Genomic DNA, 26,485 nt, shown 5'->3' with positions numbered 1-26,485 from the left:
GATGTCAATAATATGGAGTAGCGACATCCTTCTTATCAGCCACAGATTTTGTAAGAGATCAATATTGGAATCAAACACGGAAATGTGTCATATAGAATACCCGGTGACAAATAGTGGTCGAACATAAGGCTTCAACAATGTAATACCAGCTGGTAAATGTTATTTTAGCCGCATCACTATTCCAATTAATAAAGGGATAAATATTTGCATTTGATTAGGCTATAGATTGGAGCCCGGTGTTACAAGGTCAATACATGGCGTTTCTGGATAAATAAAATGAGAGCGATAATTACGCTAATTACCTAATCTATATGGGCATCCTTTTATTTTATCCTTTCTGTAAAGCGCATGTGCTCTAATTACTGCCAGGCAAGTAACCACTGGTCAAGAGTTCAGAATGTTATTTTTTGTCCAACCGCACTGTGTGTTTTGTTTCATAATATGGTGCAACAAAATCAAGTACGTCCATCTATCAGTGGCGTGTGAAATTAATTGACTCCTTATTTATTTATCTATTTATCTATTTTTCATTTATTTATCTATTTATATTTTTTGTATTTATTCATTCATTTATGTATTATTCACTTGTTTATTTATTTGAGAAAATGATATGCACGTTCTATTTAATGAGCTTGAATTAATATAGTATTCTCGCCACTTACGTTGCCAACAATATTGTTTCTAAAGTTTCATTCACTGTATCATCCTCAGGGCAGAATGAAATAACAAAATACTTTCCTATAGATCTTCCAGGAAACGATTTGTTCTTCCATTCTGCCCTGATAATACAGATAATGAAACTGTGGAAACAACAGGTAAAATAAGAGTTGAGAAGGGGCACGATGTGCACATTAATGATACGTTTCTTTTATTTTTCTTCTGTGAGTTCATAGAAGTTGCCTCATTCATCCCGTCATGGTCTCAAGTGAGTAAAGAGCTACTCGACTATGCATAAAGATATATGTAGTATGAGGCCCCAGAATTTACTAGTTACTATAAATGAAAAACAATTAACGATTTGTTTACAATGAAATAAAAATAATGATGAAATTTAATTAAAAGAGATAAACAGTGATCGTGGCAGTTACAAATAGAGATATGAATATTTTACGTAACTTATGATAATATCTCAGGTTCGTAAGTTTACGTTTCCAGGCAGTTGATGGGCTTGGATGATCTATTCCTCTGATAACAGGATTGGACTCGTAAAATTCCACTTCCAGGCAATTGGTAAGAGGTTATAGTGTAGTACAGCGGGCTTGGGTTTGATCCTTGAAGATTATACAATCAAAGTTAAAAGCTCCGGCGTCTTAATGGTGTAGATATAATATCTACAAAGTCCCAAAAGATAAAAATCTTCCAGTATATATATAGGAATAGAGTGACTGGCCGTCCGGCATAGATTGTGGAGAGAAAGTGAGTGTCGAATGTTAGACCTATCAGCTTTTATAATAAGTGGCTACGTGACAGAATGTAGAACGAAACGTATTCACTAATTAGAAATTAATTCGAGGGAAGGCTATAAAAGGAAAGACGATCTAATATTAGAAGGTAAAGTTTATCTAAGCCTACCGAAATATAACTGGAGTGAGATGAATTCAGTTCTTAATAAAATAAAATTTAATAAGATAATTGTGAACAATCTTTACTGTGACACCCCCACCCACGTTTAAAATATACTCTTTAACCATTATGGGAAAGATAGATTTTACAAACGGAAGTAAATTTACTATCATGATACTCTAGCATTAATCCATTGTTATGATTTGTGCTACAATTAAATTATTTATTAACTAGACATGGAAATGTTTATATTAACGTAGGTATATGAATGGGTGACAATAACAATGAAAGATTGTGATTACAAATCATTGTGATGAACAACATGATGGCAATGTGATTACAAATCATTGTGATAAACAATATGATGGCAATGTGATTACAAATCATTGTGATAAACAATAATGATGGCAATGAAGCATGAATAAAGTCGATGATATGAATGTAATTTACTAAATGAAATGAATGAAAATGTAAATGTAATATTGACATTTCAATTATTAATCATAAATGAGTGAAAATTCATAACAATAATAGATAAAGAGAAGATTTCCCAAATCATGAATGGGTATGGTATATATATCCAAACAATACTCAATGTTACATTAAGTTGGGTCATCATGTTTACAAATAAAATTATCGAAATTGTGCGTTCTGATTTGGCATAATTTGCGAGGTAACTAACAGTATGCATGGGAGGTTAAGTTATACCCTTCTCACGTGTTTATACTAATCGAGAAAGTAGGTCGGCGTGAATATTTTCACAGCCTGGTATGTGAGAGATACTGAAAGTGTAATTTTGCAAAAATAGACTCCACCTTAGTACTCTACTATTATTCATTTTGTTATTTCTTATGTACGTGAGTGGTTTATGGTCCGTTTCGACCACAAACTCTTTAAGCAGTAGATATCTGCTGAATGTCTTTAAAGCAAAGACGATGGCCAGTCCTTCACGCTCTATTACAGAGTATCGTGATTCTCTGTCCAATAATTTTCTGCTTGCATATAAGCAAGGCATTAGAGTTCCCTCATGTTCCTGTAATAGTACACCTGCGATGCCCTTATCAGACGCGTCAGTTCTTACAACAAATTCTTTTGATATGTCGGGTAATTTAAGAATTGGTTCTGAACAGAGTAATGCCTTTAATTGGTTAAAGCTATTCTGACACACTTCTGTCCAAACAATTTTGTTCGGTGACCCATTCTTTGTCAGATTTGTTAGCGGTGTCGCGATGTGCGCGAAGTTGTAAATGTATTTCCTGTAAAAATTTAGGAGCCCAAGTACTTTGCGTACTTCTTTTTTGTCTTAGGTGGTTGCAATTGTGCGATTTTTGTTTGTTTTTCTGTCTCGGGTGTCTGTGTCCCATGACCAACGGTATGATCAATCCTGCATTTGAAGCTTCGATATTAGTAAACATAGGTTGCGACACTGTGTCTCTATCAAAATATTTTTTTAGCATATTTGCATGGAATGTCTTTGTTGTGTTGTTAATTTTAATCTCGTAATTAACATTAGATTTTACTGCTGTTATTTTGAATGGTCCTTTCCATGTAGCTAAAAGTTTACTCGAGTCATCGGGTAAGAGTATTAGTACTTTGTCACCAATCTCAAATTTTCTTGATTTGCTTTTGCGATCAGAGTATTCCTTGTATTTCTCTGCTTTTTTAGTGACGGATTCCTGTGCTAGCTTACATGTATCCCCTATTCTGTCTTTCAGGTTTCTTACATATTCGTAAGCAAACATAATTTCGTTATTGTCCTCCTCATTCCCTTTACAAATGTCGGCTACTATATTGATCGGGCCGCGAGGTGATCGTCCATACATCAACTCAAATGGGGAGTAGCCTGTAGATTCTTGGGGTATTTCTCTATATGCAAATAGGATTGCTGGTAAGTATCTGTCCCAATCATCTGGTTTTTCTGCTGACACTTTTCTTAACATATTCTTTAGAGTGCCATTAAATCTTTCACAAAGACCATTTGCTTGGGGGTGGTAGGGAGTTGTGAATGAGTGTTGGATTCCCATGAGTTTCATGGTTTCATGCATCATATGTGATGTAAATTGGGGTCCATTGTCCGACAGTATCTCATTTGGTATGCCTATTCTGGTAAAAATTGTCATCAATGCTTCAGCTATGTGATCCGATGTAGTTGATTTCAATGCTATCGCTTCTGGCCACCTGGTTGCGTAATCGACTAGTGTTAGTATGTGTGTATGGTTTCTATCTGATTTTGTTAAAGGGCCTATAATGTCAATTGCAACTTTTTGAAAAACTTTTCAATAACTGGGGTTGTCTCTAATGGCAATCTCGGTATTCTGCCTTTTGCGACTCTTCTTTGGCATGTGTCACAAGATTTCACATATTCTCGGACGTCTTTAGTAATTCCAGGCCATGTGAAATTCTCGGATATTCTCTTAAATGTGGAAGAGCTCCCAAGATGTCCAGAAGTTATTGAATCGTGCGCTATTCCAAGGATTTTGTTTCTGTAAATACTCGGCGTGACCAGTTGTTTAGCTATTTTGTTTCTTTTCCTATGTAACCTGAACAGAATATCTTTTTCAATGATGTATTCAACTTTTGATTTCGTCCCTTTGTTTGCGATATTGAAATATGAAGTTAAAGTCGGGTCCTTTTTCTGTTCTTCAATGAACGTGTTCCTGTCAAATTGTTGTGGTTCTAGAGAAATAGTCATTGGCTTCTCTGTTGTCTTAGTCATCTTTCTTGTTTCTGCTAGACAAGCTGTTTCTTGGGTTAATGACCATTCTTTCACATCTTTTGGGTTGTCTTTAAGACCTTTTATATTGCCAACAATAACATCAGCGACGGGGTTGGGAAGTATACAGCATTCCACTATTCCTGTATAGTATGGAGTTTCTATGTACACATTAGCTGTTTCAAAGGTTTCGACTGTGCCACTGAATGTGATGCATTGTACCGTTTTTCCAGTTTTGTCTTCGTCATTGATCAAAGATGCTTTTATTCCTACTGTACTGCATCCTGTGTCTCTCAATATTTTGCAATCAGTTCCATTAGCTTTGCCTTCACAAAAAAATAGCGATCCTGATTTGTGAGTTTGTGTTAAAAGTGACATACCTTTCACGCAATACACATTTATATTTTCTCCTGACATTACTCGTGTCTGATTGTTTACACTTGTTTGGAGTGATGCATTTGCAGTTTCTTTTGGATATCCCACGATTTTGTAACATTTGTCTGCTGTGTGGCCTTTCATTCCACAATATTGACATTTAATTATAGGTTTGTTGGTTTTCTTATACTCAGTATTATTGTCAGTGCTATTTCTTGTTTTGTTTTGATAGGGTCGGCTATGGTCTCTATTGAACTGTTTGTTCCATGGTTTGTTACTATGATCCTCCTGTTTCACTTGCGTGTTCCGAGTGATTGATCGGCTCGTTCTATTTGAGTACTGAACTTTAGGTGTACCTGGACTCTGAGCAGCAGCAGCGTAGTATGGTTCCTTCAATGTTCTGCTAAGGGGTGTCAATGGATGTGCGCTGTTAAAGTTTTCTGCGTAGATTTTTAATTTGTCCAAGTTTTCTGGCTTTCTCTCTTTAAAGAATGCGACTAAATCTGGGTTGCAAGCTTAATAGATTCGATTCTTCAGCGTGAGATAGTAAAGGCCTGCAAAGTCGTCTTGTTTTACGTTTGCCAACTCAAGCCACCGATTTAGAAATTGAGTAATTCGGTTCACGAATGTATTAAAGTCTTCTCCACTTTCCGGTTTTGCAGTGTGAAACCTTTCCTGGTAACCATCTTCCGTTAATCTAAATCTTTTTAGTAGAGCGTCTTTAATTTTTCCATAGTCATCTGCATCTTCAGTTGTTAAGGTATAGAAAACTTTTAGCGGTTCTCCAGATAAGCAGTTAATCAAGGCTGTGGCCCATTTGCTTTCTGGCCAACGATAACCTTTAGCCTGAACTTCGAATCGGTGTAAGAAGGATTCTAGACAGTCTGAGCGTTCATCGTATGTTGGCATGCGTGGAAGTTTCACGAAAAATTCATCACTATTATTATGTTTTCTTTCATGACCGGTTTTTGTTTTTTCAATTTCCAGCATCATTTGGGTCCTTTTGGTTTCTTCTTCTGCTAATGCTATTTGTCTTTTTAGTTCCCTTTCTTGGACTCTTTCTTCTCGTTCTTCTCTACGTATTCTTTCTTCGTGTTCTTTTTCTTCTTTACGAATTCTTTCTTCATTTTCTTCTCGACGAATTCTTTCTTCATTTTCTTCTCTACGAATTCTTTCTTCATTTTCTTCTCTACGAATTCTTTCTTCATGTTCTTTTTCTTCTTTTACTTTCTCTTCGCACCATGAAAATATTCTTTCCTGGGGTATTTCTAAGTCCTTTGCGAGACTTAAGTATCTTTTATATGCTTCCATGTTGCAATAAATTAGTTACGATATTTTATATATATTATATTGACAGGATACTGTTACTGACTGTTTTATTTATTTACACTTACTGGAATGAACTGTTCTATTTTTAGAAATCTCTCTCTCTTATTTCAACTTATTATGTATGTTGAATTTGATGCCTTTTATCGTTATATCTTATAAAGCAATGTGTCAATACAATGCGGAGTTATTATGACTTGTGTCAATAACAATGTGTCAATCGCGTGTACTCTAAACTATGTTACTACGAAAAATGTATCACCAATGTGTGTGACTCGTCGTTAGTTTGTGTACAATTATTCGTAATGACGCTAATATACTAGAGTGTGATAACAATAATAGGATGCCAAAATAATCCCAAGTTATCTATCACTAAATATAACACGACGGCTAGTAGACTCCTTTTATTATTATTTAGTTTTTAAAGACTCACTTTTCAGAACATAATATATAAGTGGTTTTCGGTAACAGTAATATGCCAAAAATGCATTTAAAAACAAATCACTATGTAAAACAAATCACGATGTCTATAGTTACTATGTGATGCCCAACTCATGTAAAAGAGGATAATGAAGGATATATTTACCAACTCAGTTCGTGGCTGGGACCTCTCTCTTGTTCAATGGTTGTTCAACAATTGTAATTAGGCATTGAAGAGTGTTTAACAGTGATGTCTGAAATACAAAACAATAAAATATCGTAAGATTTACAATAGTTACAAAATGTGTTCACAACACTGAGTGATTGGATGACAGGTGAATGAATCGTTATGGAATGTAAACATATTGAAAACAATTCATGAATGAGGAAAACAACAAAATGAAATGAGTGATATAATAACAAAGTGGACAAGGAATGAATGAATGAATGAAAACTGAGTGAATAGATGAATGAATGAATGGATAATGTATGAATGAAAGAATGAAGGGAGGAATAAATGTATGAATGATTGGATAAATGAGTGAATAAACGAATGAATGGATGAATGAATGAATGAATAAATAAGTGAATGAACAATGAATGAATGAATAATTTATAAATGAATAAATGAATGAAGGAATGAATCAATAAAATGCTATTCAATTTGAATGAAAGAATGAATGGATAAATTGCTATTCCATTTAAATGAAGAAATGAAAAAGAAAAAAAAATTAATCCTGTAAATAGGGAGTTCAATTAAAATATGATCAAGTGGGGCAATTAAGAGTTTTACAATTTAAACTTTAAAGTTAGATGAAATAGATATAAGTAACTAAATAAATTCAATTCTTTATATGTGTCCCCTCCAAAATGTCATGGTCTCAAGTGAGTAAAGAGCTACTCGACTATGCATAAAGATATATGTAGTATGAGGCCCCAGAATTTACTAGTTACTATAAATGAAAAACAATTAACGATTTGTTTACAATGAAATAAAAATAATGATGAAATTTAATTAAAAGAGATAAACAGTGATCGTGGCAGTTACAAATAGAGATATGAATATTTTACGTAACTTATGATAATATCTCAGGTTCGTAAGTTTACGTTTCCAGGCAGTTGATGGGCTTGGATGATCTATTCCTCTGATAACAGGATTGGACTCGTAAAATTCCACTTCCAGGCAATTGGTAAGAGGTTATAGTGTAGTACAGCGGGCTTGGGTTTGATCCTTGAAGATTATACAATCAAAGTTAAAAGCTCCGGCGTCTTAATGGTGTAGATATAATATCTACAAAGTCCCAAAAGATAAAAATCTTCCAGTATATATATAGGAATAGAGTGACTGGCCGTCCGGCATAGATTGTGGAGAGAAAGTGAGTGTCGAATGTTAGACCTATCAGCTTTTATAATAAGTGGCTACGTGACAGAATGTAGAACGAAAAGTATTCACTAATTAGAAATTAATTCGAGGGAAGGCTATAAAAGGAAAGACGATCTAATATTAGAAGGTAAAGTTTATCTAAGCCTACCGAAATATAACTGGAGTGAGATGAATTCAGTTCTTAATAAAATAAAATTTAATAAGATAATTGTGAACAATCTTTACTGTGACTCATCCCCAAAGGGGTCTATTCCAAATTAAGACTGAAATAACACAGGCATCAGCCGCAATGCAGCACTGGAAAGAACTAGGCAGGGTGAGATGACTTGCTCAAGACTACACAGCGCATTGCGTATTAGTGCGAGGCGGTCCTTGGCAAGCTTAAGGACCACGGTCCTACGGTCCCTGGGAAATGAAAACCGCAAGGACCGGTCCTAGGACCGGCGGTCCTTTTCGACATTGAACATTCTTGAGAGACCGTTTTGACCTTTGGGACCATGGGATCGTTCATTCTTGAACCGTTAAAGACCGCTACACGATGAAAACCGTGGTCTACAGGAGTAAAACACACGGAGTAGTCACACTCATTTCAAATTGTAACCTAATTAGAGAAGAGGGGTGATGCCTTCTTTATTTGATCACAGTACTTCATTGTTACTTCGATAATTTAGCGTGAATAAAATTTGAAATTTATCCCCATTAACGGAGATAATGGAATCACTCAAGGCGTTGATCGAGTTGTTCGTGGCGTTTATACACACACGCAACTCCTACCCCCCCCCCCCCCCCCCCCACACACACACATGAGAAGGCAGCGAGCATTGAAGAGTAAGAGAGAGACGTGAAGTTATAATAAGAGGGGTGGATGCGGTAATAAGTAATAAGTAATAAGTGGGGTCGAGGGTGACTTTTCGCCAGATCTAACAAACCCAGCTACCCATTCACTGCTGAGTAGACAGGGATTCAGAAAAAAAACTTCGACTGCACCCGGGATCGATCTCTGGCCCTTTGCGTATAAAGAGAGTGCTCTATCAACTGAGCTATCGGGGTCCCCAAATATTCTATTGGACCTTTTAAAAATACAGACGTTATAACTGGTTTTTTTGGAAGGAAGAAACTAATGAAACTCATATTATTTGATTAGTTAAAACACCAAACGAAATTTTAATATTATTGTATTATTTTAAATGACAACAATGCGATAGAAAGGAGTGGCGACAAGAGATGGACAAAAGAAAACAAAAAATCAGACTTGCAACTTGCTAGGTTTGAGACACACACACACACACACACACACACACACACACACATCTTTAGTAGTCACATACATTTCAAACAATAACCCATTAGAGAAGAGGGGTCATGCCTTCATCATAGATCATTGTCATTGCGATCATTATGGTGTAGTAAATTTTGAAATTTACCCCGTATAATGGAATCGTCCAAGGCGTGCGCCTCCTGTTCCCCCCATCTCACACACGAAAGGGCGGTTTGCGGAGTGGAGGGAGGTGGTCGTCTGCCTCTATGGTCGTCTGTGTCGTTTAGTGTATGGCAAAGGGGGGTGGGTGCGATTAATTAAGTGGGATGGGTGGTGATTGGTGGAAGATAGGCAAAGGACCGAGGCAACGAATCGCTGGGGAAGTAGTATGGCGCCAGACCGTTGAAAGGTGATAAGAAGTGAGGACCGCCGGCGGTCTTCCTCTTTGGGACCAGACCACGGTTCACAGCTAAAAGACCGTGGGACCGGTCCTCGGTCCGGTCCTCAGCGCGGCACTATTGCGTATTCGAACTCGTTAAATTTCGGTATAAAGCAAAGACCATACCTCAGGAGCCACACATCCCACTATTCTCCCCGATCAGATCATCTTTGTAACACACAAAATGTCTAACTTTTGCAGTTTTTTAGAGAGTCTTTATTGAAAACAAATCGCCCAATTGTCGGTCTAGATATAATAACAACAAGCCAAGTGATGTCAACGGCATTCATTCTATAGAGTAAAAGTGGATGAAAGCGACTTGTTAGAAAAACTGTTTTGTTTTAAGGCCGTCCCTCTTACCAATATTACCATAAAGGTTCCTCTAGTAGCTTCACGGCCTCCTCCTCTTTCTTTCTTCGTCCTCCTCGTGCCCTTCTTCCTCCTCCTCCTCCTTCCTCTCCTCCTCCTTCTTCTTCTTCTTCTTCTTCTTCTTCTTCTTCTTCTTCTTCTTCTTCTTCTTCTTCTTCTTCTTCTTCTTCTTCTTCTTCTTCTTCTTCTTCTTCTTCTTCTTCTTCTTCTTCTTCTTCTTCTTCTTCTTCTTCTTCTAATTATCCACCGTCACCCCCCCCCCCCCCAATGTAAAATCCATAATAAGCAATCTCTCTACCTACAAAAGCATCATAAAACATTACGTTTAAAACATAATATGTGCCTCTAAAACTAATGACTCTATTATGGCCAAGTAATGGATCAAAGCTCTGAAGTATGGTACCTTTACTTCCTTACTTTATCTCTGGCTTGATTTCTACCGTACTCTGAAAAAACACATATATAACATTTTGACCAGAAAACTCGTTCTCCAAATATGGATCAATGACAATGACCCCTTCTTGTCAACAAATCTTAAACCTGGAAGTGCCCTAAGCCGATCGATTTATGAAGGACGGGTTTTCTGGCTCAAATTTAAATACGTTTTTTAGAACAGCAAAAAGTAATGTTGAGTCGAAGATCGGATGTTACCAATATCTACATTTTTATGTTTTATGTTTAATTTAGACAATGGCGAATGGTTCCGTCAACATCGTTGCACAATTAGACACTAGAACTGATTGTAGTCCTTCAGAGCCAATAGGTCCATGGGCCCGGAGTTTATCCCGGTTTCTATAGCGTGAAACGGACAATATCGCAAAGTACTTTCCGCCAAATCTAGCAGACTCAGCTACATATTAACTGCTGGGTGGACAGGGGGGGGGGGGGGGGGCAGAAAAAAATTTCGACTGCACCCAGGGGTCGATCTATCAACTGAGCGATCGGGACCCCCTGAACTGATTTTACAATAATATTTTTTTTTCAATTTTTGCCATACAATGAATCGTTTCGTTATTTCAATATATTGCATTGATCCCCAACGTTGTGGAAAACTCTTGAACCTTAGACTTTCTGAACCTCAGGTTAAAATGTATTGACATAGCTGCCATAGAAGGCCCCGAATAGTATAATGTCGGGATGATTTAGGCAGGGAAAATGAATTAATAGACAGAAATTGGAGACGTGTGCTCGGATTATTTATAATCTTAAAGAAATTAATAAAATATATTTTTAAAAAGTTAAATAAAAAAGACATAGAGTTTATACCTTTGGACGTTTTAAATTTAAAGTCACTTTTCGTCAACAGTCTCGCCTAACGTTTACTTGTTTTACAGGTCTGATAACCCAAATTGTAATGGGGTCATTGTTGTAGTGGAAATAGCCTTAAACCAACGCAAAATATTGCCCATTGCAATAGTGTTAATTCAAGCTCATAATTGCGTTCGGTTATCAGACCTGCAAATAATGTGTTCGTTGATTTCATCCCGTGATAATACTACCTAGAGACCATGGCTCACAATATTAAGAGTGATTTTCATGCTACAGACATTTCTGACTGAATGATAAAAAAGCCTCTTGTCAAAGTGCAACAGAAATATCACTATGACATAAAAAGATCATTTTAAGTCTGGTTTCTTGGACAAAATAGACACGTATAGACGTATATGCCTTTCGTTTCCCTGTTTAAAACAATTTAAATATTTACCTACTGTTGATTTTGTTGTTTTAAAAAAAATCAATTTGAGAAGAGTAAATTCTAAATATATTTTGTCAAAAATCCCTTCGGGCGTTTTCGCAACATGTGGGTAAGGGAGAGAATACAGGTGTGTCAAATAAATACAATTCAATATTCAAGGACGCGGGTAAATTTACTTTGAATTAAATCAATATGAAAATGTGTGCGAATAGATGCCTTGAATTTCATGAAGATTTGGACAACAAATCATCTTGAATATTTATAGAGGAAGTGCTGGATCATCAATATAATATGAAATAAAGTAATCCAATAAAATCCCCTTTTTTCAATCTCCTAAAGAAGTAATCGATTCCCGATATAGCCATGATTAAATTCAAGGAGTTCAAAGGTCAGCCTAAACAACGCTTTTCACCGATAAGATTGGTATAGGGCCCAGATAATCAAGACGTAAGCCGCAGTGCAGCATGCAAAACGAACAATAATGGCTAAATTTCTTATTCAAAGACGAAGAAAAAACGTGGTATCGACTGCGAGACTCAAACCTGGGACATCTCAGTGAAATAGTAAGGACTTATGCACTCAATCATCTCGGACCCCCTGCTTTTCAAAAAAATATACTAATTGGTAAAATTTCGGCAAACGAGCAAACACCAAAGTCGGTTTTCTGACTTCGACCATCTCAAAAATAGAAAAGACATGGGATATTGAAACGTATATTGATAGTTTGCAGACGAGTAAAATGCCACCGTTCCGCCCACTAAAACAATCATAAAATCAGACTACGTAATACGAGACATACTGGCCGTTCTTTTAGATTGAAAAAACTGTGTCTGCAATTGGATTCAATAGTCTGATGTCACGTCGCCCAGCAACGGCGGCCATCGTGGTTCTTAACAAAGAAAATCGGTACTTTTTATTCTTAATGCTGGCTAGAACTTTTCATTTGTCTTGTGATCAGAATGTGTAAAAGTCAAAACATGATCATATCTATAATGTTTTTCTCATCTGGATACACGTTTATGCTCGTCGGAGAAATATTTCATGAGGGCGTCCGCCATTGTTCCGATAGTTTAGAGCCAGTTACTAAGTGTTACTATTGAGTTATCTCTTATAAAATCATTCCAAATCACGTTATACACACATATTGGTGTAATCTACCCTTTATATAGTGACGGAACAAAATGCGTACTCCTACCAACATGTGTCATTAACTTAGTTACCCTTTTATACTATACAAAAGTACTCGGACAGTTTTACAACGTTTGTTATTGTAGAGGGTGAAATGATAAAAGTTGCTATCTCAGTGATGATGGCTAACTGAATGAAAACTTATAATTACATACAATTGCTAACAATCAATGTTCAAACCCATGATTGCGTTTTTAGGGCAAACGGGTTGATTGGTATTATTCGTAGGAGTTTTTCTTATTTGAATGTAACCATGTCTCTTCAATTATATAAATCATTCCTTAGACCCATAGTTGAATATGGTAAATTTATTTGGAGCCCCTCATTCAAACGGAAGCCAATCTTTGTTTATTAGAAAATGTCCAAAGACGGGCAACAAAGCTAAACCTATGACTTGCGAGGATCGGTTAAAATACGTAGCCTTCCCATCTATAAAATACAGAGGAACGAGTGGTGACCTTATGCAAAATTGTCTATAGTTTTTATCAAATGAACAGTTAATACAAGGAACAGTTTGAAATTTATAACCAAAGTATAAATCATTTAAAAAATGCAATCGATAGGGAGCTTCATAACGTAAAGTATGAATTTGATAATAGGATTTTAATTGATATATTTTTGACTGTTTATGATTTATATGATGATCAAAGTTATGATCATAATATCTGGAAATTTTGGACCTGAACCATTCTTTCACAGGGTGTTTTAAAGCATCTGATCTAAGCAAACCTTTTTACGATATGTCAATTTTATGTTATTATAAGATGCCAGGCTTATATGCTTGATGGATCATTTTTGACAATAAATTATATTTTGATGGGTTGGATTATGAAGAGTAAATGTTCACCAATTTGTGTACATGAGTATCTTGATTTGGGATGATTTTATTAGAGATGAATCATTTTACCCAAACATGTCGGTCAGAGGAGTACGCATTTTGTTCCGTCATTATAAATGGTAGATATGTAACACTAATTTGTTTGCATATATAACATGATTGTATTGGGCGTGACACACTTTATCCTAAAACGTCGACCAGATGAGAGCGTGATTCATCACAGCGATGTGTGACCATCGTCTCCAAAAGGCATGACAATGTAGAGAACAAAATGCCTGTAGATGAATTATAAGCCCGAATTCGAGTTCAATATGGTTACATTGACGACATTGGGTTTTGTCTCTGCGATTTCCAATTATAAATTTTAAATTCATAATTTGAATTTAACCCAGTGTATTTTCATCGTTCATTTAGACACAATACCAGATTGACACGGTATGCCTCATATGATACAAATAATTTGATTTTTACTTTTGTTACCAGATTAGCGATTGGGAATTTTATAGACTTCTTCTCAGCCAAAACCCCAACAAGAACCCTTTGCACGCCATGCGAGTCAGTAAGGCCCAGGACAAGAATGAAAATAGGTAGGTTGGAGACTATACACATACACACACACACACACACACACACACATACATACATATATATATATATATATATATATATATATAATAAACACACAATATATATATATGATAAATAATACATATATATATATATATATATAGGATACACACACACACACACATATATATATAGGATACACACACACATATATATATATATATATATTTATATGTATATATATATAGGATACACACACATACACACACACACACACACACAATAACAATAAATAATATATATATATATATATTATATATATATATATATATATATATATAGGATAAGAATTCCTCTCGGCTTATCTGCGCCAGATTGGGAAGTCTGAAATTTGGTCCCCTATCAAAGCTAATCTTTATTTGGGTATGTTTCTCTCTTCCAGTGCCTTGTCTGTCACTCTATCGTACCACCTATCCAAATTAAAATCATGATACAACGTGTATGTCGAAATGAACCTGATGAGTTAAATTGGCCAGAACCGGGAAATCAAAAGCTTAATTGAACTGTAATATATAATTTATGTTAACCCAAAGTTAACCTTAAGTTCAGATTTAAACCTTAGATTCACCCCCAGCATATTACCGTTTTGAGGAGATGGAGAACAATTGTTTTTATCTCTTTCAGGGATTTCTGGACATCCCCTGAAATTCTCCGATCGGAATTTGAAGACTTCCCGACCACAGCCTCAGACGTGTACAGCTATGCTATCATTCTTCAAGAACTCTTTACAAGGGAAGAACCGTATTTTGAGCACACTGATCACATGGAGACTGAAGAGGTCTGTATTTGTATTTGAAAGAAAAATACTCACCCATTCCCAAATTACCGAGAATATTCTGCCTTACTGCGAAAAAAACCCCCCAACAAATATATAACTATACTAAATCTATAGACTATATCTAAACCTATAATATTATCTGATCTACTTAAATACGTCACATACTACTTACTACTACTACCTACTATACTACTACTACTACTACACTACTACTATCTATACTACTACTCTACTAATACTTATACTACTACTACTACTACTACTACTACTACTACTACTACTACTACTACTACTACTACTACTACTACTACTACTACTACTACTACTACTACTACTCTGCTCTACTACTACAATACTACTACTACTACTACTACTACTACTACTACTACTACTACTACTACTACTACTACTACTACTACGACGACTACTACTACTACTACTATTATTACTTCTATTTATGTCCCATTGGTTGAAACTCACATTGCTCAAATTAGGCTAAAAATGAACAACGTCTTAGGATCATCATCATTATCATCATCATCATCTTTATCAAAATCAACATAATCATGATCGTGGTCTTCGTCATCATCATCATCATCATCATCATCATCATCATCATCATCATCATCATCATATCTATCATCATCATCATCATCATCATCATTCATCATCATATCATCATTCATCATCATATCTCTCTCCTCCTTCTTCCTCTTCTTCTCCTTCTCCTGTTCTTCTTCTTCCTCCTTCTCCTCCTCCTCCTCCTCCTTTTTCTTCTTCTCCTCCTCCTCCTTTTCCTCCCCCTCCTCTTCATCATCATCATCATCATCATCATCATCATCATCATCACCATCGTCATCATCATCATCATCGTCATCACCATAATCATTATTTAACTGAAGGTCTAGGCCATCAAAAGATCCCCAAAGCGTTTGTGACACTATCTTTGACAATTGGATAATCAGTCTCTCTCTGGCCAGGCAGATATGAATTTTAGAATTATAGAACTTTCCTGCGGTTGGTTTGTGGACAGTCAGAACCCACTGTTTACCAGCAGTAAATTGGAGTTGGGTTTGGAGGAAATGTTTCACCCACGAAATATCTAGAAAGCAGCATGCCATTGTTACATTCTGTTTATTGTTTGCAGACATTTCCATTCAATAACCTTATTCTACCATACAGTGACAAAATCATCTTTTCAAGATTTAGACTCGAGTAAGAAACTTTTTACATTGTATATTAAACAAAAAAATTAAAATTACCCGGAACTTGACAATATACCTGGCTCTGAAAATTTAAAAAAGCCAATAATGCCTTTCAAGGAATTCTTGTATCTTAGAATTTTTGACAAGTTATGGATATTTTCATCTACTTATATGTTAGTTTTTTTTAAATATCAAAAATTGTTTAAAAATTGCTTTGTCAGAATGTGGCAGTATTGCTTTAAACTCTCTCCTTACCAGCTATTTTAAGAATTTGACCCGAAAATTCACTCCAAACCAACACAAGAATAGACTTTTGCTACTCAAACAAGAAAGTAACAAGTGAGATCTAACAGCACAGTGTTTAGTATCTAGAGCTGTAATCAAAGGATTTCTTTAAATTTTGTGATGTACAAGAGACATTAGAATGAGAAAATTGTCTGTTGCATCGTAACGAATGTGACGATTATCCTATGGGTGGTAAGGAGAGGGTTAAGGACTAAAATTGTCTTTTTTTTCAATGGCAGATTCTTCAAGCAATCGTGTTCAATCGGTTACGGCCTGAACCCACGATAGACACCCCGATAACTGTCCGTCAAGTCATGGAAATTGCATGGTCTGACACACCCGCTGCAAGACCCAATTTTGAACAGGTAAGTGACTGATTGTTCTTTAGGTGGGACATTCGAATAGCTGAATGCATTTTGTATGCATAAAAATCAAGGTAAATACATGTATGAAAATTTAGTCATATCATGAATAAAAAAAGTTCAAATTATCCGACTTTGGGATTTGATATTTCTTGAATTCGAAGTTCACCCATTTACGTATTTTGCTATTTTTTTTTTTAGAGCTATTGTATTTTGATTTTTTTGGTCAATACTTATACTCCATGTACGACCGCCTGATATTTGCTATACTTCTGATACAACTATTCTCAAATAACAACTTTTTTGAAATTTTGATCAATTTTTGAAAATTTCACTTAGACCTATCAATTGATTAAGTCCCTGGAATTTTAGGACTTATACACAAATCGGAGGTTATAATCACTAAAGACGTTTTGTCAGAAAAGATGTTTAAAAAAATGAGATTCAAAGCTGGGAAACTTTCATCCAGGCAACCATAAATGGGTAACTAAGACTTTGAATATTTGACGTCAGCGATTAGATGACGGCTAAAACCATCGATTCGTTCCTCGGGTAATATTTACATTGGTCTTAGGAAATTTAGAATCATTATAATTTTTTGTGTTTGTGTTTACCCGAATGTCGATCTCCTTTACTCTCTACATATCTTTAACACATTCTCTCTCTCTCTCTCTCTTTCTCTCTCTCTCTCTCTCTCTCTCTCTCTCTCTCTCTATCTATGTCTGTGTCTGTATAAGTGTGTTTATGTGAATCTGTGTATCCTTCGTCTTTAAGGTACAACAGTCCCTCGCTTTAAGGAAACGTAGTGCGATTTAAGGTCCCTGTAAGAGTCTATGTGATCAGGAGAGATGAGGTTCGAAGGACGTTAATTAATAAAAATTATTTGGATGGATTTTCTTCCTTTTATTTTCTTCTTTGCCTGTCATTGTTTCATACACATCTTTTTTTGTGAGTTAGAATATAAAACATTCAGTAAAAGATAGCGTAGTGTGGTTGCCTAGACAATGTTATTGTCCGTACAGGTAAATGATTGCCGGATATTCCAAACTTTTGTCTCAGAAAATTCTACTCGCGTAAGAAAATCATCGGACAATGTCTTTATCCATTGACGGCTGGCCATAGGTGAAATGCCCTTACCTTTTGGCCAAAAATATATCTAAAATATATAGCTTTATCTCAATCTGTCAAGCAGACTCAAGCCCGAGGATATGAATAATTTTCTGGTTTGAATCTCTATAGCTAACAAGTGTTCTATCAATGTGCATCATGTCAGCATAAGTGTGTGTAGATAGAATGTATTAGAATTTATATTTTTCTCATGGGACTAGATAACCAAGATGTTGCGTCGTGGCCGGACAGGGCGAAGATCGATTATGGATAACATGATGGAAAACATGGAGGAATACGCTGCTCACCTTGAGGACGAGATGGAGGCCAAGGTAAATGGAGGACAAATGATCATAATAATAATAATAATAATAATAATAATAATAATAATAATAATAATAATAATAATAATGATAATAATAATAATAATAATAATAATAATAATAATAATAATAATAATGATAATAATAATAATAATAATAATAATAATATAATAATAATAATAATAATAATAATAATAATAATAATAATAATAATAATAATAATAGTGTAATGACATTTTGAAAAACGTGATAACCGCTAAAGTATAAGACTCTTTAGGCCTTAAGAATTTACATATTCCTAAAAGCTTTTTATCCTATCAAAAGCTCAACGAGAAGTCTGTGTTTCACACAACCTCACACTGACCAACACATTTACGTCACAATATTAAGATCACTAAAAAAGGGAAAAATAAGTTGGGTAGTGCTCATGGAAACAAATGATGTCATTAGTTGTATTATTAAATACAACTTCCTATTCACTTTCCTTTGATGTCGTTGCCTTGAATTGTGACGTAATTTTTTGAAGAGTCAGCCCCTGAGTTTCTCTAGGCTTCGCCCAGAGTTAAAAAAAGGATTTCAATGCGGCTTTTGTATATAATCGGAGACTCTCTAGTTTTGTTGAACGATTGTTGAACACAAAAATCATGACTTGAAATATCTTCAAACTATTTTTGAAATGAGTATCTTTCATATATAACCTATCTGTGTAAAAGGTGGGCATAAACTAAAAACCGTTATGAGCATTTGCATTACAAAAACTGTAGAAATGTCCCATACATAACATGCTCATGATGATAAGACCGCCGAAATCGGTATTATGTCAGGATGGCAAGAATTAAATTTATTGTCACATGATAAAACCTTGGGTTAGATTAATAGGTTTAAGTCGGAAACAGATGTCGTTACCTAAAACGACAAAATCCAAAATCCAATATTCTGGTCATGAAAGATATGAATTCACTTCCTGGAATGTCATTTAACGTAACGAACATATAATATAATTGGGTTGCGGCGTTGGGTCATACGATATGTTTATTCTCCTTTATTCAAAACAGGAATCCGCTCTTGTGTCAGTGAAAACCAGCCTGGACACCCTGCTGAATGAAATGGTCCCGTCTCATATATCTATGCAAGTGTCATCAGGAAGTAAAGTGGAATCGGCCATTTTCCCAGCGTTAGGGGTGGTTATGGCTGAGATTGCCAACTGGCCATATCTTATTGATATGAAGACGTTAAATAACCTCTTGGCCTTTCTTGATTCCTTCGCACAACAAATGCTTAAGGTAAATTGGAGTTTATTGTTCTCTTTTCAAGAGGTGCAGACTCTCTATTGCAAAGTTGCCAAAACCCGAGATTTCAAATAAATAAATAATATCAATATGGATTAAGGTAATTTTAACCCTCGTCTTGTCAAAAATTCTCAAACCTGGGACTTCGGATAAGCGCGAAGGAAATCCAAATTTCGAAAAGTTTTGACAAGATGATGATCATTTTAATCCATTGAGTGTTAAAATGTGGTTTTACAGAACTGCTGGTATCGTTTCTCGTAATAGGCTCCAACAGTCGTGACGTCACTTCCCTCCTAATGACGCATAGTAGCTTATTAACTGGTTCTAAACTATCGGAACAATGGCGGACGCCCTTGTGAAATACTTCTTCGACGAGCATAAAAGTTTATCCAGAGGATAAAATCATTATAAATCTGATCATGTTTTGACTTTTATACATTCTGATCACATGACATATGAAAAAGTTCTAGCCAGCATGAAGAATAAAAAGTACCGATTTTCTTTGCTTAGAATCAAGCTGCTCGTTGCTGGGTGGACGTGACATCAGACTATTGAATTCTATTGATATTTAGTCCACTGACGACATATGATTAGTTTTGGGATTATTTTATAATTATGGACTCAAAAGTAACGAATGAAAAACAGTCTTCCACATTTTGTTTAAAAAAATAACTTATTGATGTCTTTATCTGTCAAAACTTTATTCAAAATGACATTTTCAAATACACTCATGACAAATGCAAAAAACAACCACTTGGTGTATAGCAATTATCACGTGACAAATTAAAACTCAATATACATGTCTTTATTTCTTCAATAATATATCGTAACTTTTAAACGGTTTGCAGATTCAAATATACCTAGTTATTTATTCATCTAGGGGTCTCGGTAGCTCAATCGGTAGAGCACTCGCTTCACATGCAAAGGGACCGAGTCGAGATTTTTCAGACCCCTTGTCATAGATAGCTGGGTTTGTTTGATCTGGCAGAACTTACTTCGCGATTGACTCACGTCCTCCATGAGCCTCAAACTTATCCATCATATTATACATATGCCTCTTTTCTTCGTAAAAAATCACTTATATTATCCACTATAACATGAATATGGCAGCATGAAATTGTGTTGACATGAACTCATTTTCCCTGTCTAAACAAGGCAAAGCGTGTTTGACATATGACAAAGTGGCAACATTTAACGTTAACCACTCCAATAATTGTAATACTGGTTGAATCTGAAGCGGGACGTTTTCAGTAAACATTAAAAACGATGGCGAAGTTCAGAGAATCAACATCAATTATATTTTCCGTTCCATTAAATGGATGCCATGCGAATAGGTAAAATAATCACAATATTTACCAGCCGGATATATACGTAATCTTTCACGTTTATAGTGTGAGAGAATGTAGGGAGAACTAATCACCGAAGTGGCTGTCCAAAAGACATCAAATTTGCCGTCACTCAGCTCATTGTTATTGTTTTTAGACAGCATGTTGTTTGATAAGTTCTCACTAAATTCTATCAAACTATAAACGTTATAAACGTTCATTTTGTGGTGGTACGTTTTTTGTGGCTGGCGGATGATGTGAGTATTTCACCCAAATGCATAGGGTAATTAGAAAAAGCCCTTAAGCTATGTGCACGTATTTGTCTGTTTGATAACCGAACGCATTCAGGGTTTGTTTAAACATTGTTTGAATAGAGTGTACTTGAGGGTATTTCCATCACAACAATAATGAGATTCTAACGATTTGAGTTGTTAGACTTTGTTAAGTATACGTTCACTCATAAGTCATAGACGTCTAGCTATTTGTTAATATACACATTATTAATACGATGGGTTTTTAAGCAATGTATTTATGTTTTAATATTTTTCTATTGTTGTTGTTGAAGAATGGTTTTGAGTCCGAAACGTTCGTGTTTTATATTATATTTTGGAAACTTTTATATTCATCTTTGAAACCAGGTTTCTGGCCATAATGTAAAAATTGCGTTTTGTCAGCGTGAGATGTAAGTGTCCAATCATTTATTCTGAGTGATCACGTAATCAATCTGAGATGCACATTTAGTTTGTTTTCAGCACTGCCATTTAGGAAACAAAAATGCAATGAATTATCTCCAAAAACTTAATTTCCCGTCTGCTTCAATAGAAAATTGATATTTCTGACTTATAACAACGCCAAGCGATGTTTGACATGATCAATGATTGGATGGATGACAATGATCGGAAAATGTTGGCCCTGGCATTGTGTTCTTTGTTAAGGCATTTAGATACATTATCGCACTCGATTCAGGTACGAATATGTACCTAGTATTTGGTAGTGACTGATACTGTAAGAATACTAGTATAAAACGGACGCTTTACATGTGGTTTGCTCTGTACTGGAAGGAGAATGGCTCCATATTGCCTAATAAAGGATAAATTAAGCATTTAGAAGCGCATTTATTAGGTGGTTAATATGTGGATATACTCTATATAAATGTTATAATTATAATGTTCTATTATATTTTGATTTTTTCTCTTCTAGTTGACGAACAAGTACAAAGCCTACAGCCCATATCACCAGAGTTATGAGGCCCAAACGCATGTGCTAGGCCTACCAACCAAACCTACCTTCGCCGATAGTAGAGCTATGGGCGTTGACCAGAGTGCATGCGTGGCACACCTTGCTTTAGACATCGTCAAGGTATTTTAACCGAATCGATAAGGCCACATTAAAATGTAGAAAAGGAAATTAATATTCTTATTTGATATAAGATCAAAGACAAAACATTTCATGATTGGACACCTCAGGATTCATTCAATTTTCTATTTATTACAATAAGATAGAAAGTCTCGCTAGTTTATTTGCTAAAGCAATCGCTTGACACAAAGAAAAGGGTGCAGTCCTTTCTCTTTGTCCACCTGACCTGGCAGTGATGAGGTAGCAGGGTCTGATAGATTTGGAAGAAAGTACTTGCGTTAAGACAAGCTAAGGAGGCAAAACATTTATATCGTCCCTTTAACGTATATAATGACCCTGACATCCGAAATTACGACATTGTTTTTTTTTCAAATAGACAGTGAATTTTGAAGAATGAAAACATAATTAAATTGTTGTTTAAGGTGGGTTTGTACAATGACATACTGGACTAAGTATTTTGTTGATAAAATGTTTTCTCATTAAAAAAAAATATAATTCATTGCAACTGATTTATCGTGGTCATTCACATTTACATATCAAGCGGGCCATGCGGATCTAATGTTTCATTTCATACCAAACACGCCGCCTCGATAGGCTACATTTTTTGTAGCATTACCATTACAATATTATTCGAAATTCCATTCACATTATTCACACCCGCATCGGGTTGTGTAATATATGTAAAGTACTTCATCTACCGGATAATGTAAATGTTGCTGCTCGAAGCACGAAGAAATAAATAACAATGTGAAATTGAATGTAAGCTTCAGTTTGATTACGAAAACAGATAGAATGGACGTTTCGGGTTGCCCCTTTATCAACAAACAGGATGAATGAAACACTACAGATGAAGGAGATGATGTGTTAGTGGTGTTGTTAATAATAATAATAATAATAATAATAATAATAATAGATCTTTATTGTCCAGAAATATGGCAATTTGTCATTTAGTTACACTTGTTATAATGTTAAACGATAACTGTAAGATTGAACAGATATTTCACTCCTCCTTATTTTCTCTCTCTCTCTCTCTCTCTCTCTCTCTATCTCTCTCTTTCTCTTAAGATGAATAAACAAAACATTGATGGGCAGGAAATATCAAACCACACTAGCCCTCTGCTATCCATCAGCAGAATACGCCTCACCAGTATGGGCAAGATCCTGCCATGCCAAAAAGATTGACCCTGAGCTACAAAACAGCTGCCAGATTATACTGGTCATTTAAAACTGACTGCAGTTCCAGTCCTCCATTGGTGGCTGACATTGTACCTCCCCACATTCGAAGAGCCACTGCTTCTAAAGCACATAAATATAAACAGGAAATGGACCCAAGGCACCCCTCCATGGCCACAACCCAACGATAAGTAGACTGAAGTCGAGAAAGAGCTTCATGACGGAAGAATGCATTAACCCTGATCATGCAGCTGTATACAGACTTTCCACATGGAGGGGGGGGGGGGGGTTGGGGCAATCATGCAAACGAAGTCATTGAAAATCCGAGAGAAGAATTGCCCTATATAACTGAGCTCCCCAGGAAGGATTGGGTAACACTGAACAGAGCACGGGAAAAACTCGGGAGAACAGCTGGAAGCAAGAAAAAGTGGGGGCTGGCTGAGTCTAGCTTGTGTTCATGTGGATGCCCAGAGCACACGATGGAGCACATCCTAAGAGAATGCCAGGGCGGGCCCATCTGAACTGACAATGACCTAAGAGTCTGCTCCCCAGATGCCGTGGAGTGGGGCTCAGTGTTGAGGCGATAAGCTATGATAATCCAAAGAGTAGCAGTCGATCGCTATTGTCCATTTCACACTATAGAAACCGGGATAAGTTCCCGGCTCCTTGGACTTCATAGCTCTGAAGGACTACTTTTTGATAATATAACATCGGTGTTTAATATGTATACAAGATACAATCGAGCCATCTGCCAGGGATGCTGTTTATTTTGGTGTGACTTACTCCCAAAATGTAGTGTGTTAAAATTGAGACTAAAAATTCTATAATCAACAAAAATTTTACAAATTTGATAAAGGTCTTAATAATTATCCGCAGTTATGTGATGCTATTAAAAAAGAGACAAGACTATCCACACTCCAACTCCGTGTCTCAGCTCATGTTGGTGCCATCGCTACCGGAACAATCGGGCACACGGCACCAAAATTTTTGATGCTAGGCAACGGCATTGACGTCAGCAGAGCGTTGCTTAGTAACGCCGACGCTGGCACCATTCGGACATCCAGGGCTTTGCATGTGGCGCTAGGAAATGATCCTGGTTTTGAGTTTGAAAAGACAGAACCAAAGTGGATAAACTGTAATGTAAGTGATCCCTTCTTGTTATTGATATCATCATTTTTGTGGAGAAATAAGGAATGTCAGGAAATGAACATATCTATTGCGTGTTTACTCCGTTACTATTAAATTTTGGCAATGAAGTAAAGAAAAGGTCCCAAAACATTAAACGTAAAAAAAAACCCACCCCCCCCCCCCCCCGAAAAATAACATACCCAGCAACAAAAAAGTAAACAATGCTGTTAATGGCCGGGTACGCATTTTTCAACTGATTACGGTGAGAGAATGTGAGTAAAGACCCTTTTCGAAGGACTCACATTTGCACCGCTCAGAGCAGGACTCGAACCCAGGACCTTCCGATCCGAAGGCGAGTGTCATACCACTAGACCACATAGGCAAACAAACAGGTTAAAAGTAATTCATGATACGGAATCTTCTTCTTCTTCTTCTTCTTCTTCTTCTTCTTCTTCTTCTTCTTCTTCTTCATCATCATCTTCTTCTTCTTCTTCTTCTTCTTCTTCTTCTTCTTCTTCTTCTTCTTCTTCTTCTTCTTCTTCTTCTTCTTCTTCTTCTTCTTCTTCTTCTTCTTCTTCTTCTTCATCTTCTTCTTCTTCTTCTCCTCCTCCTTTCTCCATGCTGCCTTTATGGCCGAAGGTCAACACGATGCAGGAATGTGTGGTCTTCTCAAGCTCGTGCAGAGATCCCATAGAGCTTCGACTTCAGTGTAGTCTTCTGGTTTCAAATGGACGCTTTTTGTTCATTGTACTTTGTGCAGTCTGCTAAGCTTGCTCAAATAGCCCGGACGGACGTAACTCTCGAATCCGAAAACCTCGTGATGTCCCAGATTTTAGAGAATATTTCAAGATGAGGGTCAAATCGATCGATATTGGAAGGACGAGTTTTTGGCCAAATTTTTAAATAAATGTCTTTGTAAAGCACTTTGAGCACGTTTAGTGGATATTGCCCGATATAAAAGTTATTTGTTGATGTTTTAACCCCCCCCCCCCTTCCCAACCAGAGAACGGCAGAAACTGGTTAATTTACATAGTCAGAATATATATATTTTCTATCAGCCTTAATTGTTTGTCAAGAGACGACACTTAATGTGTTTCACATAGGTGACCTAGCGACTCACTCCGGTATTATGTAGTGGTGAACAGGATGCCGAAAAGTGAGTCTAAAGTTAAAACGATTAGACAAAAGAAGTTTATATTTTTTTTCTAACCATTAGAAACTATTCTCATTCTCCTCAATAAATCATATCCCATATTATAATATGTCTATGATTGAATGCTCAACTTCTAAGTCTCCCATCCATCTATGGATTTAACATTCAACTTCTAAATATCAGACCCGTCTTTGGATTGAATATTCAACTTCAAAATAATAATAATAATAATAATAATAATAATAATAATAATAATAATAATAATAATAATAATAATAATAATAATAATAATAATAATAATAATAATAAGAAAAATAAGGGTACTAATAATATATTGATGGACATATCGTTTTCGGGACCTAATACTTACCACCCGTCAGACGTAATACTGAATGTAGTAAGTTGGTTACATATCACACCTATAACGTTAAAATGTCTTAACTCACACTTGATGTACATCAATGTACTTTCCACAGAATCAAGATATTGAATCATACGTGCTAGTTGGTCGTCAGCATGATTCGGTTATATTCAACTCTGATATATCTGGGGACTCAGGAGTAGATGTGGAAGCTAAACCATTCAGCACTTTAGTTACGGAAGTAAATGCTCAAAAGAATGGCGCCAAGACATCGGATAGTGTTGACAATGCAGTGTCCGTCCATCGAAGTGATAGTTGGTCTACTGACAATACATCGAAGAAACATTCATCCGCGTCAAAGACGAAAACCGGGAAAAGACCTGTCTTTATGCACAGCCGTATGGACAGAAAAGACGGATCTCGATCTGGAAAGATAAAGTCTGG

At 36.0% G+C, this 26,485-nt stretch overlaps 1 protein-coding gene across 1 annotated transcript in view; it reads left to right on the top strand.

Annotated features, from left to right (window-relative positions):
* LOC144977254 (uncharacterized) overlaps positions 1-26,485 on the top strand; it is a 137,073-nt gene that overhangs the window by 108,992 nt on the left and 1,596 nt on the right. The window contains exons 13-20 of the mRNA XM_078922280.1: positions 14,053-14,156; positions 14,821-14,974; positions 16,704-16,829; positions 18,155-18,265; positions 19,312-19,539; positions 22,071-22,229; positions 24,276-24,539; positions 26,157-26,485. The exon at positions 26,157-26,485 is cut by the window's right edge and continues 1,596 nt beyond it. Coding sequence (XP_078778406.1) covers positions 14,053-14,156; positions 14,821-14,974; positions 16,704-16,829; positions 18,155-18,265; positions 19,312-19,539; positions 22,071-22,229; positions 24,276-24,539; positions 26,157-26,485 — 1,475 coding nt within the window. The remainder of the gene's footprint in view (positions 1-14,052; positions 14,157-14,820; positions 14,975-16,703; positions 16,830-18,154; positions 18,266-19,311; positions 19,540-22,070; positions 22,230-24,275; positions 24,540-26,156) is intronic.

The sequence above is a fragment of the Berghia stephanieae genome, chromosome 7 (assembly GCF_034508935.2).
Source record: "Berghia stephanieae isolate SIO BIC M18660-M18661 chromosome 7, UCSD_Bste_1.3, whole genome shotgun sequence".
Lineage (NCBI taxonomy): Eukaryota > Metazoa > Mollusca > Gastropoda > Nudibranchia > Aeolidiidae > Berghia > Berghia stephanieae.
The sequence above is the reverse complement of the archived record's forward strand: the minus strand, read 5'-3'. Positions and strand labels throughout refer to the sequence as shown.